Source organism: Entelurus aequoreus, linkage group LG12 (genome assembly GCF_033978785.1).
Source record: "Entelurus aequoreus isolate RoL-2023_Sb linkage group LG12, RoL_Eaeq_v1.1, whole genome shotgun sequence".
Lineage (NCBI taxonomy): Eukaryota > Metazoa > Chordata > Actinopteri > Syngnathiformes > Syngnathidae > Entelurus > Entelurus aequoreus.
In genome coordinates, this window is record NC_084742.1 from 63,489,190 (window position 1) to 63,507,599 (window position 18,410).

At 36.7% G+C, this 18,410-nt stretch overlaps 1 protein-coding gene across 2 annotated transcripts in view; it reads right to left on the bottom strand.

Annotated features, from left to right (window-relative positions):
• Positions 1-18,410, bottom strand: part of pah (phenylalanine hydroxylase) — a 244,337-nt gene that overhangs the window by 10,635 nt on the left and 215,292 nt on the right. For both annotated transcript variants that reach the window (XM_062066411.1, XM_062066412.1), the window contains 2 exons: positions 9,943-10,126; positions 3,479-3,567 (listed from right to left, as the gene is read on the bottom strand). In XM_062066411.1, coding sequence (XP_061922395.1) covers positions 3,479-3,567; positions 9,943-10,126 — 273 coding nt within the window. The remainder of the gene's footprint in view (positions 1-3,478; positions 3,568-9,942; positions 10,127-18,410) is intronic.

Consider the following 18,410-nt stretch of genomic DNA (forward strand, 5'->3'; position numbering starts at 1 on the left):
GTCGCCGTTTTACAAGAAAAAGCTTAACATTTCGGCAACTTTATGAAAAGAGTCGTAATTTTACTCGACAAGTCACAATTTTCATAAGAAAACTGAAACATTATGTCAATATTATAGTAATAATCAGAATTTTACTCTGCAAAATTATGACAAAAGTCATAATTTTACTAAAAAAATGTCACCATCTTACAAGAAAAACCAAAAAAATGGGCAATACACACACACACACATACACACACACACACACACACACACACACACACAGACATACACACACACACACACACACAAACACACTCACACACACACATTCCTGTTTTTTTCTACCTTCTTGAGACCTCCGAAAAATGCCTCCCTCTTTAGGACCACCCTTTCTAGATATATACATTTGTATTTACAACATTATTAATATATACAAATATAAAAAAGCTTGTTGTGAAAAAGGAGTTGGAACCTCACAAGAAAAAGGTCAGAATTTCCCAAGAAAAACTTATTTTTTATTATTATAATAAGAGTCGTAACTTTACTCAACGCAAGTCAACATTTTAGAAGAAAAACTGAACATTTGTGCAATGTTATGATAAAAATTGGAATTGTACTCAATAACAGTCGCCGTTTCACAAGAAAAGCTTAACATTTTGGCAACTTTATGAAAAGAGTCGTAATTTTAGTCGACAAGTCACAATTTTCATAAGAAAACTTAAACATTATGTCAATATTATAGTAATAATCAGAATTTTACTCTGCAAAATTATGACAAAAGTCATAATTTTACTAAAAAAATGTCACCATCTTACAAGAAAAACAAAAAAATTTGGCAATACACACATACACACACTCACACACACTCACACACACACATTCCTGTTTTTTCTACCTTCTTGAGGCCTCCAAAAAATGCCTACCTTTTTAGGACCACCCTTTCTAGATATATACATTTGTATTTACAACATTATTAATATATACACATATAAAAAAGCTTGTTGTGAAAAAGGAGTTGGAACTTCACAAGAAAAAGGTCACAATTTCCCAAGAAAAACGTATTTTTTATTATTATAATAAGAGTCGTAACTTTACTCAACGCGAGTCAACATTTTACAAGAAAAACTGAACATTTGTGCAATGTTATGATAAAAGTTGGAATTTTGCTCAATAACAGTCGCCGTTTTACAAGAAAAGCTTAACATTTTGGTAACTTTATGAAAAGAGTCGTAATTTTACTCGACAACTCACAATTTTCATAAGAAAACTGAAACATTATGTCAATATTATAGTAATAATCAGAATTTTACTCTGCAAAATTATGACAAAAGTCATAATTTTACTAAAAAAATGTCACCATCTTACAAGAAAAACAAAAAAAATTGGCAATACACACACACACACACACACACACTCACACACACACACACACACACACACAAACACACACACACACATTCCTGTTTTTCTACCTTCTTGAGACCTCCGAAAAATGCCTCCCTCTTTAGGACCACCCTTTCTAGATATATACATTTGTATTTACAACATTATTAATATATACAAATATAAAAAAGTTTGTTGTGAAAAAGGAGTTGGAACCTCACAAGAAAAAGGTCACAATTTCCCAAGAAAAACTTATTTTTTATTATTATAATAAGAGTCGTAACTTTACTCAACGCAAGTCAACATTTGAGAAGAAAAACTGAACATTTGTGCAATGTTATGATAAAAATTGGAATTGTACTCAATAACAGTCGCCGTTTTACAAGAAAAAGCTTAACATTTCGGCAACTTTATGAAAAGAGTCGTAATTTTACTCGACAAGTCACAATTTTCATAAGAAAACTGAAACATTATGTCAATATTATAGTAATAATCAGAATTTTACTCTGCAAAATTATGACAAAAGTCATAATTTTACTAAAAAAATGTCAACATCTTACAAGAAAAACAAAAAAAATTGGCAATACACACATACACACATACACAAACACACACACACACACACACTCACACACACACATTCCTGTTTTTTCTACCTTCTTGAGACCTCTGAAAAATGCCTCCCTCTTTAGGACCACCCTTTCTAGATATATACATTTGTATTTACAACATTATTAATATATACACATATAAAAAAGCTTGTTGTGAAAAAGGAGTTGGAACCTCACAAGAAAAAGGTCACAATTTCCCAAGAAAAACGTATTTTTTATTATTATAATAAGAGTCGTAACTTTACTCAACGCAAGTCAACATTTTACAAGAAAAACTGAACATTTGTGCAATGTTATGATAAAAGTTTGAATTTTGCTCAATAACAGTCGCCGTTTCACAAGAAAAGCGTAACATTTTGGTAACTTTATGAAAAGACTCGTAATTTTACTCGACAAAAGTCACAATTTTCATTTTGTCACTGTTATAATAATAATCGGAATTTTACTCAGCAAAATTACAACATGTCGTAATTTTATTCAAATGCCAAATCACCATTTTACAAGAACAACACAAAAAATGGCAATATTGGGATGAAAGTCAGAATTTTATATGACAAATGTCACCATTTTGCATTAAAAAGTAATAATTTTACATTAAAAAAGTAATAATTTTACAAGAAAATATTGCAATATTACAGAAACAGAAATAATATCTTCATTATTTACTTCAGGTTATTACAGTATGTCTCTCTCTCTCTCTCTCTCTCTCTCTCTCTCTCTCTCTCTCTCTATCTATCTATCTATCTATCTATCTATCTATCCATCCATCCATCCATCCATCCATCCATCCATCCATCCATCCATCCATCCATCCATCCATCCATCCATCCATCCATCCATCCATCCATCCATCCATCTATCCATCTATCTATCTATCTATCTATCTATCTATCTATCTATCTATCTATCTATCTATCTATCTATCTATCTATCTATCTATCTATCTATCTATCTATCTATCTATCTATCTATCTATCTATCTATCTATCTATCTATATATATATATATATATATATATATATATATATATATATATATATATATATATATATATATATATATATATATATTGGCCAAAGAGAGCGTATTTCAATTTCTTACACTTGTTATTACATATGTCGGCCAGAGGGGGAGCACTTCAAATTTTTACACACACTTGTTATTTCATATGTTGACCAGAGGGGGAGCACTTTTAAAAGCGTAAATAAACATTGATTGATTGACACACAGTCAATTTGAAAAATCCCTCCTTTTTTGGGACCACCCTCATTTTGATAGATGTCACCAGCAGGGGTGCTAATGAGACATTGTCTATTAGACGCAATGTTATTGGGACCATGATTTATGTCATCACTTGTTCACACCTCCTCATATGGAAGATACTTTTCCTTGTTCATGTCTCAAGAAGGGTAGAAATACAAGAACACACACACACACACACACACACACACACACACACACACACACACACACACACGGACGACAGATGAGTCAGAACTTACTGGGTGATCCGATTCCAGCTCCGAGCCGTAACTGAGGATCTGGTTGGCGAAGCGGTCCAAGTCCTGGATGTCGTTAGGAAACCAGGGCACTAGAGAAGACCATTTTAAGCTTAGGTAGATACTTTACAGTTGCATATGAAATAGTTCAATCATTGTGTGAGTCAAACTGTCCAAATTGATATTGATGATCAAGACAAGTTTTTAGCCTTTAGGATGTTCTGGTGTCCTGGCATGTTGACACTCCACAGAACAGTCTGCTGGATTTATGTCCCTAAAAGACGGGGTGGGGGGTTCAGTCATGAATCTCCATTTGTGCCGTGTGGTCCAAAGCCTAAGGCAATGCCCAGACAATGGGGCTCTTCTACAAACAGGCCTGCTTCAGAGCAGGCTATAAATATCGTCTCGTCCACTTGACCCTGACCGGCGGGCTGCGGCTGGGCCTGTCCAGACCGCCATGACCTTGGCGTGTTCCCTGTGACCCGTGTTAGTCCGGCACCGGGACACATGATGCCATTGTTCCTGCCTGGCCTGTTAGTCCTGAGTAGCTAAACTAATGTCATTCTGGAACCAACTAAGGGGGGGGGGGGGGGGGGGTTGACGTTTGGGTGACAAGCCACCCGTCTAGTCGGCGACGCCGGCTGTCCATTACCGAGTCCGACTGGGTGATGAAGCACCGCAACATTGCTGATAAATGGAAGCCCTTTTGGAAGCTCTGGACAAGCTAGCGCCTGTCTATCTTGTTTTGCCGTCCCTACGCTTGCCTGCAGGGGGAACATTGAGCCGCTGACGGAGTTTCATTTGGATCCTTGCAAATAAAACTCCTTGCCATGTGAGTTGCTCTGTTTGAAGGGGACATTTATCACAGTTAGCATGTGTTTGGTTTAGCTGCCTTAATTAAATCTGCCAAAGTTACAATTGTGTCATGCATAAGTGCCGATCCCGTGGGTGCTTTGGGCGCCGAAGCACCCACGGACAATGCCGAATCACCCACAGACAATGGGCCCGAACCACTCACGAACAATGTCGAAGCACCCACGAACAATGGGCCCGAAGCATCCACGGACAATGCCGAAGCACCCACGGACAATGGGCCCGAAGCTCCCACAGACAATGGGCCCGAACCACTCACGAACAATGTCGAAGCACCCACGAACAGTGGGCCCGAAGCATCCACGGACAATGCCGAAGCACCCACGGACAATGAGCCCGAAGCACCCACAGACAATGGGCCCGAAGCACCCACGGACAATGGGCCCGAAGCACCCACGGACAATGGGCCCGAAGCACCCACGGACAATGGGCCAGAAGCACCCACGGACAATGCCGAAGCACCCACGTGGGATTGATGGCATCTTTCAATCGTCAATATACATTTTCAAAAACCAATATTGTTGTTATTTTATTGGCCAAATTGGTCCGTTTGACATAATAAAAAAGTCGAAAAATCATATAGCCTATAATTAACAGGCGCCGATCCCGTGGGTGCTTTGGGCCCCGAACCACCCACGGACAATGTCGAAGCACCCACGAACAATAGGCCCGAAGCACCCACGGACAATGCAGAACACTCACGGACAATGGGCCCGAAGCACCCACGGACAATGGGCCTGAAGCACCCACGGACAATGCAGAACACCCACGGACAATGGGCCCGAAGCACCCACGGACAATGGGCCCGAAGCAGCCCGAAGCACCCACGGACAATGGGCCCGAAGCACCCACGGACAATGTCGAAGCACCCACGAACAATGGGCCCGAAGCACCCACGGACAATAGGCCCGAAGCACCTACGGACAATGGGCCCGAAGCACCCACGGACAATGGGCCCGAAGCACCCACGGACAATGGGCCCGAAGCACCCACGGACAATGGGCCCGAAGCACCCACGGACAATGTCGAAGCACCCACGAACAATTGGGCCTGAAGCATCCACGGACAATGTCGAAGCACCCAGGAACAATGGGCCTGAAGCATCCACGGACAATGCCGAAGCACTCACAGACAATGGGCCCGAAGCACCCACGGACAATGTTGAAGCATCCACGAACAATGGGCCCGAAGCACCTACGGACAATGGGCCCGAAGCACCCACGGACAATGGGCCTGAAGCACCCACGGACAATGGGCCCGAAGCACCCACGGACAATGGGCCCGAAGCACCCACGGACAATGGGCCCGAAGCACCCACGGACAATGTCGAAGCACCCACGAACAATAGGCCTGAAGCATCCACGGACAATGTCGAAGCACCCACGAACAATGGGCCTGAAGCATCCACGGACAATGCCGAAGCACTCACGGACAATGTCGAAGCACCCACGAACAATGGGCCTGAAGCATCCGCGGACAATGCCGAAGCACCCACGGACAATGGGCCCGAAGCACCTACGGACAATGGGCCCGAAGCACCCACGGACAATGGGCCCGAAGTACCCACGGACAATGGGCCCGAAGCACCCACGGACAATGGGCCCGAAGCACCCACGGACAATGTCGAAGCACCCACGAACAATAGGCCTGAAGCATCCACGGACAATGCCGAAGCACTCACGGACAATGTCGAAGCACCCACGAACAATAGGCCTGAAGCATCCACGGACAATGCCGAAGCACTCACGGACAATGTCGAAGCACCCACGGACAATGGGCCCGAAGCACCTACGGACAATGGGCCCGAAGCACCCACGGACAATGGGCCCGAAGCACCCACGGACAATGGGCCCGAAGCACCCACGGACAATGGGCCCGAAGCACCCACGGACAATGTCGAAGCACCCACGAACAATAGGCCTGAAGCATCCACGGACAATGTCGAAGCACCCACGAACAATGGGCCTGAAGCATCCACGGACAATGCCGAAGCACTCACGGACAATGTCGAAGCACCCACGAACAATGGGCCTGAAGCATCCGCGGACAATGCCGAAGCACCCACGGACAATGGGCCCGAAGCACCCACGGACAATGGGCCAGAAGCACCCACGGACAATGGGCCCGAAGCACCCACGGACAATGGGCCCGAAGCACCCACGGACAATGGGCCAGAAGCACCCACGGACAATGGGCCCGAAGCACCCACGGACAATGGGCCCGAAGCACCCACGGACAATGGGCCCGAAGCACCCACGGACAATGGGCCCGAAGCACCCACGGACAATGCCGAAGCACCCACGTGGGGTTGATGGCATCTTTCAATCATCAATATAATTTTTGAAAAAACAATATTGTTGTTATTTTATTGGCCAAATTAGTCCTTTTGACATAATAAAAATGTCAAAAATCATATAGCCTATAATTAACAAAACCTGACCAAGATTTCATTGTGACCTCTAATGGATTAATGACACATTCACCTAGACTTGTGCCCATTGCACAAGGAGCGAATGAAGGGCATACTTACTCACTGCTCCCCTCCCCTCCCCTCCCAGGGGGTGATCAAGGGTGATGGGTCAAATGCAGGGAATAATTCCGCCACACCTCGTGTGTGTGTGACAATCATTGGTACTTTTAACTTTAACAGCCATACATGTCACAGTATGAACAATGCCAACACTTTCATAAACATGTGCCATATAGTGAAACCACACTAAACAACAACGGCAAACACATTTTGGAAGAATACCGTATTTTTCGGAGTATAAGTCGCTCCGGAGTATAAGTCGCACCGGCCGAAAATGCATAATAAAGAAGGAAAAAAACATATAAGTCGCATTGGAGTATAAGTCGCATTTTTGGGGGAAATGTATTTGATAAAAGCCAACACCAATAATAGACATTTGAAAGGCAATTTAAAATAAATAAAGAATAGTGAACAACAGGCTGAATAAGTGTACGTTATATGAGGCATAAATAACCAACTGAGAACGTGCCTGGTATGTTAACGTAACATATTATGGTAAGAGTCATTCAAATAACTATAACATATAGAACATGCTGTACGTTTACCAAGCAATCTGTCACTCCTAATCGCTAAATCCCATGAAATCTTATACGTCTAGTCTATTACGTGAATGAACTAAATAATATTATTTTATATTTTACGCTAATGACTTATAGTCTGAAAAATACGGTATTTGCACCGCAACGCAACATAAACACTACAGAACAAATTCCCAGAATTCCCTGCAGCACCAACTCTTCCGAGACACTACAATATAAACAAACGCCATTGGTGGATCTACACCAAACATCCACTGTAATGATACCACGTACAATAGCGTATCTAGTCGATACTACTATGATTACATCGATGTTTTTTAACATCACAAAATCTTCTTTCGTTTTTAAAAAAAAATTCATACTATGTTTATAAACTTTAAAATAAGTCCCTGGACACATGAGGACTTTGAATATGACCAATGAATGATCCTGTAACTACCGGAATTTTCCGCACTATAAGGCGCACCGAATTATAAGGCGCACCTTCAATGAATGGCCCATTTTAAAACGTTGTTCATATATAAGGCGCACCGCATTATAAGGCGCATAGAATAGACACTATAGTAGAGCCTGGGGTTACGTTATGCATCCCGTAGTTGCGAGACCTGTTGTGGCTCAATATTGGTCCATATATAAGGCGCACCGGATTATAAGGCGCACTGTCAGCTTTTGAGAAAATTGGAGGTTTTTAGGTGCGCCTTATAGTGCGGAAAATACGGTACTTGGTATCGGATTGATACCCACATTTGTGGTATCATCCAAAACTAATGTAAAGTATCAAACAGCGGAAGAATAAGTGATTATTACATTTTAACAGAAGTGTAGATAGAACATGTTGAAACAGAAAATAAGCAGATATTAACAGTAAATGAACAAGTAGATTAATAATTCATTTTCTACCACTTGTCCTTAGTAATGTTGACAAAATAATAGATGTATAAATGACACAATATGTTACTGCATAGACTAATTAGGAGTCTTTGTTTGTTTACTTACTACTAAAAGACAAGTTGTCCAGTATGTTCACTATTTTATTTAAGGACTAAATTGCAATAATAAACATATGTTTAAAGGCGTGGTGAAAGCCACTACTACCGACCACGCAGTCTGATAGTTTATATATCAGTGATGAAATCTTAACATTGCAACACATGCCAATACGGCCGGGTTGACTTATAAAGTGACATTTTAAATTTCCCGGGAAACTTCCGGTTGAAAACGTCTATGTATGATGACGTTTGCGCGTGACGTCAAGGGTTGAAGCGGAAGTATTCGGACACATTGGATCCAATACAAAAAGCTCTGCTTTCATCGCAAAATTCCACAGTATTCTGGACATCTGTGTTGGTGAATCTTTTGCAATTTGTTTAATGAACAATGAAGACTGCAAAGAAGAAAGCTGTAGGTGGGATCGGTGTATTAGCGGATGGCTGCAGCAACACAACCAGGAGGACTTTGAGTTGGATAGCAGACGCGCTATCCGACGCTAGCCGCCGACCGCATCGATGATCGGGTGAAGTCCTTCGTCGCGCCGTCGATCGCTGGAACGCAGGTGAGCACGGGTGTTGATGAGCAGATGACAGCTGACGTAGGTGGAGAGCTAATGTTTTTAGCATAGCTCTGTCGAGGTCCCGTAGCTAAGTTAGCTTCAATGGCGTTGTTAGCAACAGCATTGCTAAGCTTTGCCAGGCGGTACAGCATTAACCGTGTGGTTACATGTCCATGGTTTAATAGTATTGTTGATCTACTGTCTATCCTTCCAGTCAGGGGTTTATTTCTTTTGTTTCTATCTGCAGTTAAGCACGATGCTATCACGTTAGCTCCGTAGCTAAAGTGCTTCGCCGATGTATTGTCGTGGAGATAAAAGTCACTGTGAATGTCCATTTCGCGTTCTCGACTCTCATTTTCAAGAGGATATAGTATCCGAGGTGGTTTAAAATACAAATCCGTGATCCACAATAGAAAAAGGAGAGAGTGTGGAATCCAATGAGCCAGCTTGTACCTAAGTTACGGTCAGAGCGAAAAAAGATACGTCCTGCACTGCACTGTAATCCTTCGCTCTGACGTTCCTCATCCACGAATCTTTCATCCTGGCTCAAATTAATGGGGTAATCGTCGCTTTCTCGGTCCGAATCGCTCTCGCTGCTGGTGTAAACAATGGGGAAATGTGAGGAGCCTTTCAACTTGTGACGTCACGCTACTTCCGGTACAGGCAAGGCTTTTTTTTTATCAGCGACCAAAAGTTGCGAACTTTATCGTCGATGTTCTCTACTAAATCCTTTCAGCAAAAATATGGCAATATCGCGAAATTATCAAGTATGACACACAGAATGGATCTGCTATCCCCGTTTAAATAAGAACATTTCATTTCGGTAGGCCTTTAATGTACCGTAAACATTTGTTGTTAAAATAAAGCCAATAATGAAATTTTTTGTGGTCCCCTTTATTTAGAAAAGTACTGAAAAGTACCAAAATACTTTTGGTACCGGTACCAACCAGACTTTCGTGGCGTTGTGCTCGCTTACCGGTGTCCTTCTGTTTGTTGCGTGACAGCTCGTGCACGTGGCCGCTGATCTGCGTTCGCAGGCAGTCGATGACCTCGTCCAGGGCCTGGGAGTAGGCGGGGTCCACGCTGATGAAGAACTCGTACTGCTCCTTGCTGATGCGTGAGGGACGCGACTCGATGTGCATGAGATTGATGCCCTTGTCCTGCAAACACAAAAGTGGACACACAATAGGTGAGTGAATGAAGAAGTGAGTATGTTGTACTTCTCTCCTTTAACCACTATAAGGCGCCATGTTGCTTGATTGGTTCCTCTGTGATGTAACAGGGGCAAAAAAATGTATCAGCCGGCATATTCTAAAGCTATAATTACTGAATTGGTTAATAAAACAACAGTAAACATTGGGTAAAAATAGGAGGTTGCTTAGTAATAAAAAGTAACTGTTGGTGCTAATAACACAAAGCTAACATAAAGGAAGCTACAATGTCTCAGTGAATTGGTTTTAGCATTTTTTACAAAATAGAAAATATCCTTTATTTTTTCATTGGAAGGCTCGGTATTGGGACCTAAGTTATTTACACTTTATTTAAATGATATTTGTTCAGTATCTAATAAATGTTCATGTATTATGTTTGCAGATGATACAAATGTTTATTGTTCAGGAGAAGTCTTAAAGGAAGTGTTGAGGATAATAGAGGTTGAGTTGATTCAGCTAAACCAGGGATGTCCAAACTGCGGCCCGGGGGGCCCATTTGCGGCCCGCAGGTCATTTTTTAACGGCCCACCGGCCCATTTTAAAATACGATTAAAAAAAATTTAAAACATAAAAAGTGGTATGAAAGAGCAAACAGGTGAAATGTAACAAGAAAATGTTGCAATGTTTACTCTAATAAGACAAAGCTGCCATGCAGGCGGTTTCTTTCTTTTAAAAAATAATAATGAATCAAAATCAATGTTATTATGAATTATTGACCTATCCAAGGCTCCAATTACGTCACATTAAATATTGCACTTTGAGATATGTTTGTGGGAAAATGTTGCATATTTTGTGTTTGCCATATAAAAAATTTAGCTGTTTTATTTTTTTTTTAAAGAAGGGCCTAAAACGAACAAACAAAAAACATAAATAACAATACAACTTATAATTGACGGATGGATCTGAAGTTGATCTCGAGATCATTGTGTTAAAAGTAAACAGTAAAAAAAAATGTATAATTTATTTTTTAACACTTTGAGTAGGACCCTTTTGGTTCCCCAATCATTTTTGTGTGATTTGTTTTTAAGTGTCATCGCTCAAAAAATAATAATGAATTAAAATCAATGGTGTTATGAGTTATTGACCTTTTTAAGGCTCCAATTGATATATAATCTCAAATATTCCACTTAAAAAATTTATTGGGTGAAAATATTGCATATTTTGTGTTTTTTTCCATAAAAAAACAGGGTTTTCTTTGACAAAAAGAGCATACGACTTAAATCTTTAAAAACGTTATATTGACAGATAGACCTAATGTTGATTTAGAGATTTAAAACTTGAATAATAATAAAAATAATAATACTGAATAATGACACATTTTTAATCTTTTTTTTTTACCAAAACCCTATGGGGTCCCCGGGATCAAGCCTGAGTGGAGGCCTAAATGTATACTTTTTATACATACAGTATATTGTATTGGTTTTTTAAAAAAAAAAAATATCAAAATGGCCCCCGCTTGCTTTGATTTTTCAGTGTGCGGCCCTCAGTGGAAAAAGTTTGGACACCCCTGAGCTAAACAAATGGTTTGATATTAATAAGTTATCATTAAATGATAAGAAAACTAAATGTATGGTGTTTAGTGGTGCAAGGACAAATTGTGAAGCAAAATTACAATTAAATCAAGTGGAAATTGATGGAGTATATGAAACTAAATTCTTGGGAATAATAATTGATCATAAATGATGTTGGAAACCGCATATTGAATATATAAAGGGAAAAATATCCAAATCCATTGCTATTCTTTATAAAGTAAAACACATGCTGAATAAGAAATGTTTGCACATGTTATATTATTCTTTTATTTTTCCATATTTAACATATTTTGTTGAAGTTTGGGGAAATGTTTATAAAACAAACATAGACCCAATAATTAAACTTCAAAAAAGGGTCATTGGAATAATACACAAAGCGTGCTACTATGAACATACCAATACATTATTTATAAGTTCTAATGTGTTAAAATGTTCAGATATTGTGTTTTTAAAAACAATGGAAATGATGTTTGGAGTAAAGAACAACAGCCTTCCAGCTTGTATTCTTAGCTTATTAAAATTAAGAGGAGAAAACTATAATTTACTGGGGATATTGATTTTGGAAATAGGTAAAGTAAGAAGGAATATAGAATACAAATGTATTTCAGTTTTAGGAGTTAAATGGTGGAACAAGCTCAGTGATGACTTAAAGACATGCAGTTCTTTGTTAAGGTTTAAGAAAACCTTGAAAGGTGAAATAATTGAAAATTATAAAATATAGCAACGATTACTTTCATCCCATTGATTTTTTTTTAACGATGTTCCAGGCAATCTTATTTTCAGTGAAGGTATAAGATAGGCTAATATAAGCTTTGGCTTCAGCCTATTCCTTTCTCGGTCATTCTTTTTCTTTTCTTTTTGTGTATGATTGTTAAATATGTATCATCTGTACTCTTAAACTGGTCACACAAAATGGTTAATGGTTGATTATATGACCGAAATAAACTTATTTCATTCATTCATTCAAAACGTTTCGACACCCATTTTACAATATAATTACAACACTTTATGTACATATTTATATACAGATTTGAACAATAAGTTATTCACTGAAATATATTTATTAATTGTGGTTCTTACAAAAAATACATCTTATAAAATATAAAAGCTAAAATGTCTCAAAGCTCTGCCCCTTTAATTAGTGCATACTAAATAATTTAACTTTAACCTACTACTACAACCATATTATTTACCAGCAACATAAAGTGAAACAGAGGCAGAGGTGTCCTGCCACAGTCAGTAACAAATAAACAGAAAACAGTAGTGGTGGTAGATAGACACAGAGCTTCATCAAACATCTGATCCACTGAACAAAGAGCTCCAAAAATCTTGAACTTTGGACTGCCATCAGTTTTACTCCCTACACTTAACCATGTGTTTCCTACTGCCTGCAGACTTTGCACCCTTTGTTATATACACATGTTGTGTTTCTAATATAAATACATTTAATAAAGTCAAATACAAATAAAGCAACAAGAGAAGTATCCTACACTTCTCTTTTGTAAAGTAAATCTGAACAGCCGATATGGGCATCTACATCAACTATATCAGGGGTCACCAACCTTTTTGAAAGCAAGAGCTACTTCTTGGGTAGTGATTAATGCGAAGGGCTACCAGTTTGATACACACTTAAATAAATTGCCAGAAATTGCCAATTTGCTCAATTTACCTTTAACTCTGTGTTATTATTAATAATTAATGATATTTATACTTAATTGAACGGTTTAAAAGAGGAGAAAACACGAAAAAAATGACAATTACATTTTGAAACATAGTTTATCTTCAATTTCGACTCTTCAAAATTCAACCGAAAAAAAGAAGAGAAAAACTAGTTTGAATCTTTTTGAAAAAATTAAAAAAATAATTTATGGAACATCATTAGTAATTTTTCCTGATTAAGATTAATTTTAGAATTTTGATGACATGTTTTAAATAGGTTAAAATGCAATCTTCACTTTGTTAAAATATATAACAAATTGGACCAAGCTATATTTCTAACAAAGACAAATCATTATTTCTTCTAGATTTTCCGGAACAAAAATTTCAAAAGAAATTAGAAAGACTTTGAAATAAGATTCAAATTTGATTCTACAGATTTTCTAGATTTGCCAGAATATTTTTTTTGAATTTTAATCATAATAAGTTTGAAGAAATATTTCACAAATATTCTTCGTTGAAAAAACAGAAGCTAAAATGAAGAATTAAATTAAAATGTATTTATTATTCTTTACAATAGAAACAATTAATTTACCTGAACATTGATTTAAATTGTCAGGAAAGAAGAGGAAGGGATTTAAAAGGTAAAAAGGTATATGTGTTTAAAAATCCTAAAATAATTTTTAAGGTTGTATTTTTTCTCTAAAATTGTCTTTCTGAAAGTTATAAGAAGCAAAGTAAAAAAATTAATGAATTTATTTAAACAAGTGAAGACCAAGTCTCGTAAAATATTTTCTTGGATTTTCAAATTCTATTTGAGTTTTGTCTCTCTTAGAATTAAAAATGTCGGGCAAAGTGAGACCAGCTTGCTAGTAAATAAATACAATTAAAAAAATAGAGGCAGCTCACTGGTAAGTGCTGCTATTTGAGCTAGTTTTAGAACAGGCCAGCGGGCTACTCATCTGGTCCTTATGGGCTACCTGGTGCCCGCGAGCACCGCGTTGGTGACCCCTGAACTATATACTTTGCCTGAGAAGCTGGAGAGGACAAAAAAAATAAATATATATATATATTTTATTTTATTTTTTTTTATTTTTATTTTTTTTAAAATTTGTGGCGGACGTAATTCTTCCGTGGCGGGCTGCCACAAATAAATGAATGTGTGGGAAACCCTGATGTATGAATATGCGTCTGGATTTAATTATTAATTATATCAATTGTTTTAGGTAGATTGTCGATTATACAGTAAAAACTTTACATTTACAAAATTTTACTTTAAATATTGTGTTGTTGTTTTTTTTAATTTTTACAACATTTTACAGTAAATGGAAAAAACAGTACCACTGTTTTTTGGGGCGGTTTTTACTGAAAAAGTTGGCAGTGTAGTTGCCAGAATATTTGTGTTGAATTGACATTGGTTTTTACAACATTATGTAAATATAAATAAAATATAGACACAAATAAATATAAAAACAGTACCACTGTTTTGTTTTTTATGGAAAAAGCTGGCAGCTTAATTGCCAGAATTTTACTATTAAATTGACATTGTTTTTTACAACATGATATTGTTCATGGACAAACAGTACAAGTTATGTTCTTATTCTGACAACTTAGTTGCCTGTTTTTATACCGTAAAAACAAATGTAGCATCTTTCCATTTACAGTAATACACCGTTAAAAACAATATTTTACAGTCAAAATATGGCAGCTCAGTCAACAGAATTTTAACGCAAAAAAATGGTAGTTTTTTTTCAATTTACAGTAATATGCTGTAAAGAACACCGTGAAATGTATTGTCAATTGTATTCATTTGATGGGTAGTTTGCTGTAAAATCATAAGTCAAGCAGATATTTAGGTATTTATTTTTATTTAGACAAATGTTTGGAAAGTATGAGTGGTGCTGGAGCCTATCTCAGCTGCATTTGAGCGATAGGGCGGAGTAGACCCTGGACAAGTCGCCACCTCATCGCAGGGGTCAACACATACAGACAGAACCGGTACTTTTCAAACAGACTATAGTACCTTTTTTGGTTCATTAGTACCGCAATACTATACTAAACAAAGTATAGTACCTTTTTTGATTCATTAGTACCGCGATACTATACTAAACAAAGTATAGTACCTTTTTTGATTCATTAGTACCGCGATACTATACTAAACAAAGTATAGTACCTTTTTTGATTCATTAGTACCGCGATACTATACTAAACAAAGTGTAGTACCTTTTTTTATTAATTAGTACCGTGATACTATACTAAACAAAGTATAGTACCTTTTTTGATTCATTAGTACCACGATACTATACTAAACAAAATATAGTACCTTTTTTGATTCATTAGTACCGCGATTCTATACTAAACAAAGTATAGTACCTTTTTTGATTCATTAGTACCGCGATACTATACTAAACAAAGTATAGGACCTTTTTTTATTCATTAGTACCGCAATACTATACTAAACAAAGTATAGTACCTTTTTTGATTCATTAGTACCGCGATTCTGTACTAAACAAAGTATAGTACCTTTTTTGATTCATTAGTACCGCGATACTGTACTAAACAAAGTATAGTACCTTTTTTGATTCATTAGTACCGCGATACTATACTAAACAAAGTATAGTACCTTTTTTTATTAATTAGTACCGCTATACTATACTAAACAAAGTATAGTACCTTTTTTGATTCATTAGTACCGCGATACTATACTAAACAAAGTATAGTACCTTTTTTGATTCAGTACCGCGATACTATACTAAACAAAGTATGGTACCTTTTTTGATTAATTAGTACCGCGATACTATACTAAACAAAGTATACTACCTTTTTTGATTCATTAGTACCGCGATACTATACTAAACAAAGTATAGTACCTTTTTTGATTCATTAGTACCGCGATTCTGTACTAAACAAAGTATAGTACCTTTTTTGATTCATTAGTACAGCGATACTATACTAAACAAAGTATAGTACCTTTTTTTTATTAATTAGTACCGCTATACTATACTAAACAAAGTATAGTACCTTTTTTGATTCATTAGTACCGCGATACTATACTAAACAAAGTATAGTACCTTTTTTTAATTAATTAGTACCGCAATACTATACTAAACAAAGTATAGTACCTTTTTTGATTCATTAGTACCGCGATACTATACTAAACAAAGTATAGTACCTTTTTTGATTCATTAGTACCACAATACTATACTAAACAAAATATAGTACCTTTTTAGATTCATTAGTACCGCGATACTATACTAAACAAAGTATAGTACCTTTTTTTATTCATTAGTACAGCGATACTATACTAAAAGTATAGTACCTTTTTTGATTCATTAGTACCGCGATACTATACTAAACAAAGTATAGTACCTTTTTTGATTAATTAGTACCGCGATACTATACTAAACAAAGTATAGTACCTTTTTTTATTAATTAGTACCGTGATACTATACTAAACAAAGTATAGTACCTTTTTTGATTCATTAGTACCGCAATACTATACTAAACAAAGTATAGTACCTTTTTTGATTCATTAGTACCGCGATTCTGTACTAAACAAAGTATAGTACCTTTTTTGATTCATTAGTACCGCGATACTGTACTAAACAAAGTATAGTACCTTTTTTGATTCATTAGTACCGCGATACTATACTAAACAAAGTATAGTACCTTTTTTTATTAATTAGTACCGCTATACTATACTAAACAAAGTATAGTACCTTTTTTGATTCATTAGTACCACGATACTACACTAAACAAAATATAGTACCTTTTTTGATTCATTAGTACCGCGATTCTATACTAAACAAAGTATAGTACCTTTTTTGATTCATTAGTACCGCGATACTCTACTAAACAAAGTATAGTACCTTTTTTGATTAATTAGTACCGCGATACTATACTAAACAAAGTATAGTACCTTTTTTTATTAATTAGTACCGCAATACTATACTAAACAGAGTATAGTACCTTTTTTGATTCATTAGTACCGCGATACTATACTAAACAAAGTATAGTACCTTTTTTGATTCATTAGTACCGCGATAATATACTAAACAAAGTATAGTACCTTTTTTGATTCATTAGTACCACGATACTATACTAAACAAAATATAGTACCTTTTTTGATTCATTAGTACCGCGATTCTATACTAAACAAAGTATAGTACCTTTTTTGATTCATTAGTACCGCGATACTCTACTAAACAAAGTATAGTACCTTTTTTGATTCATTAGTACCGCGATACTATACTAAACAAAGTATAGTACCTTTTTTGATTCATTAGTACCACAATACTATACTAAACAAAATATAGTGCCTTTATTGATTCATTAGTACCGCGATACTATACTAAACAAAATATAGTACCTTTTTAGATTCATTAGTACCGCGATACTATACTAAACAAAGTATAGTACCTTTTTTTATTCATTAGTACAGCGATACTATACTAAAAGTATAGTACCTTTTTTGATTCATTAGTACCGCGATACTATACTAAACAAAGTATAGTACCTTTTTTGATTCGTTAGTACCGCGATACTATACTAAACAAAGTATAGTACGTTTTTTATTAATTAGTACCGCAATACTATACTAAACAAAGTATAGTACCTTTTTTGATTCATTAGTACCACAATACTATACTAAACAAAATATAGTGCCTTTTTTGATTCATTAGTACCGCGATACTATACTAAACAAAATATAGTACCTTTTTAGATTCATTAGTACCGCGATACTATACTAAACAAAGTATAGTACCTTTTTTTATTCATTAGTACAGCGATACTATACTAAAAGTATAGTACCTTTTTTGATTCATTAGTACCGCGATACTATACTAAACAAAGTATAGTACCTTTTTTGATTCGTTAGTACCACGATACTATACTAAACAAAATATAGTACCTTTTTTGATTCATTAGTACAGCGATACTATACTAAACAAAGTATAGTACCTTTTTTGATTCATTAGTACCGCGATACTATATTAAACAAAGTATAGTACCTTTTTTTATTTCATTAGTACCGCAATACTATA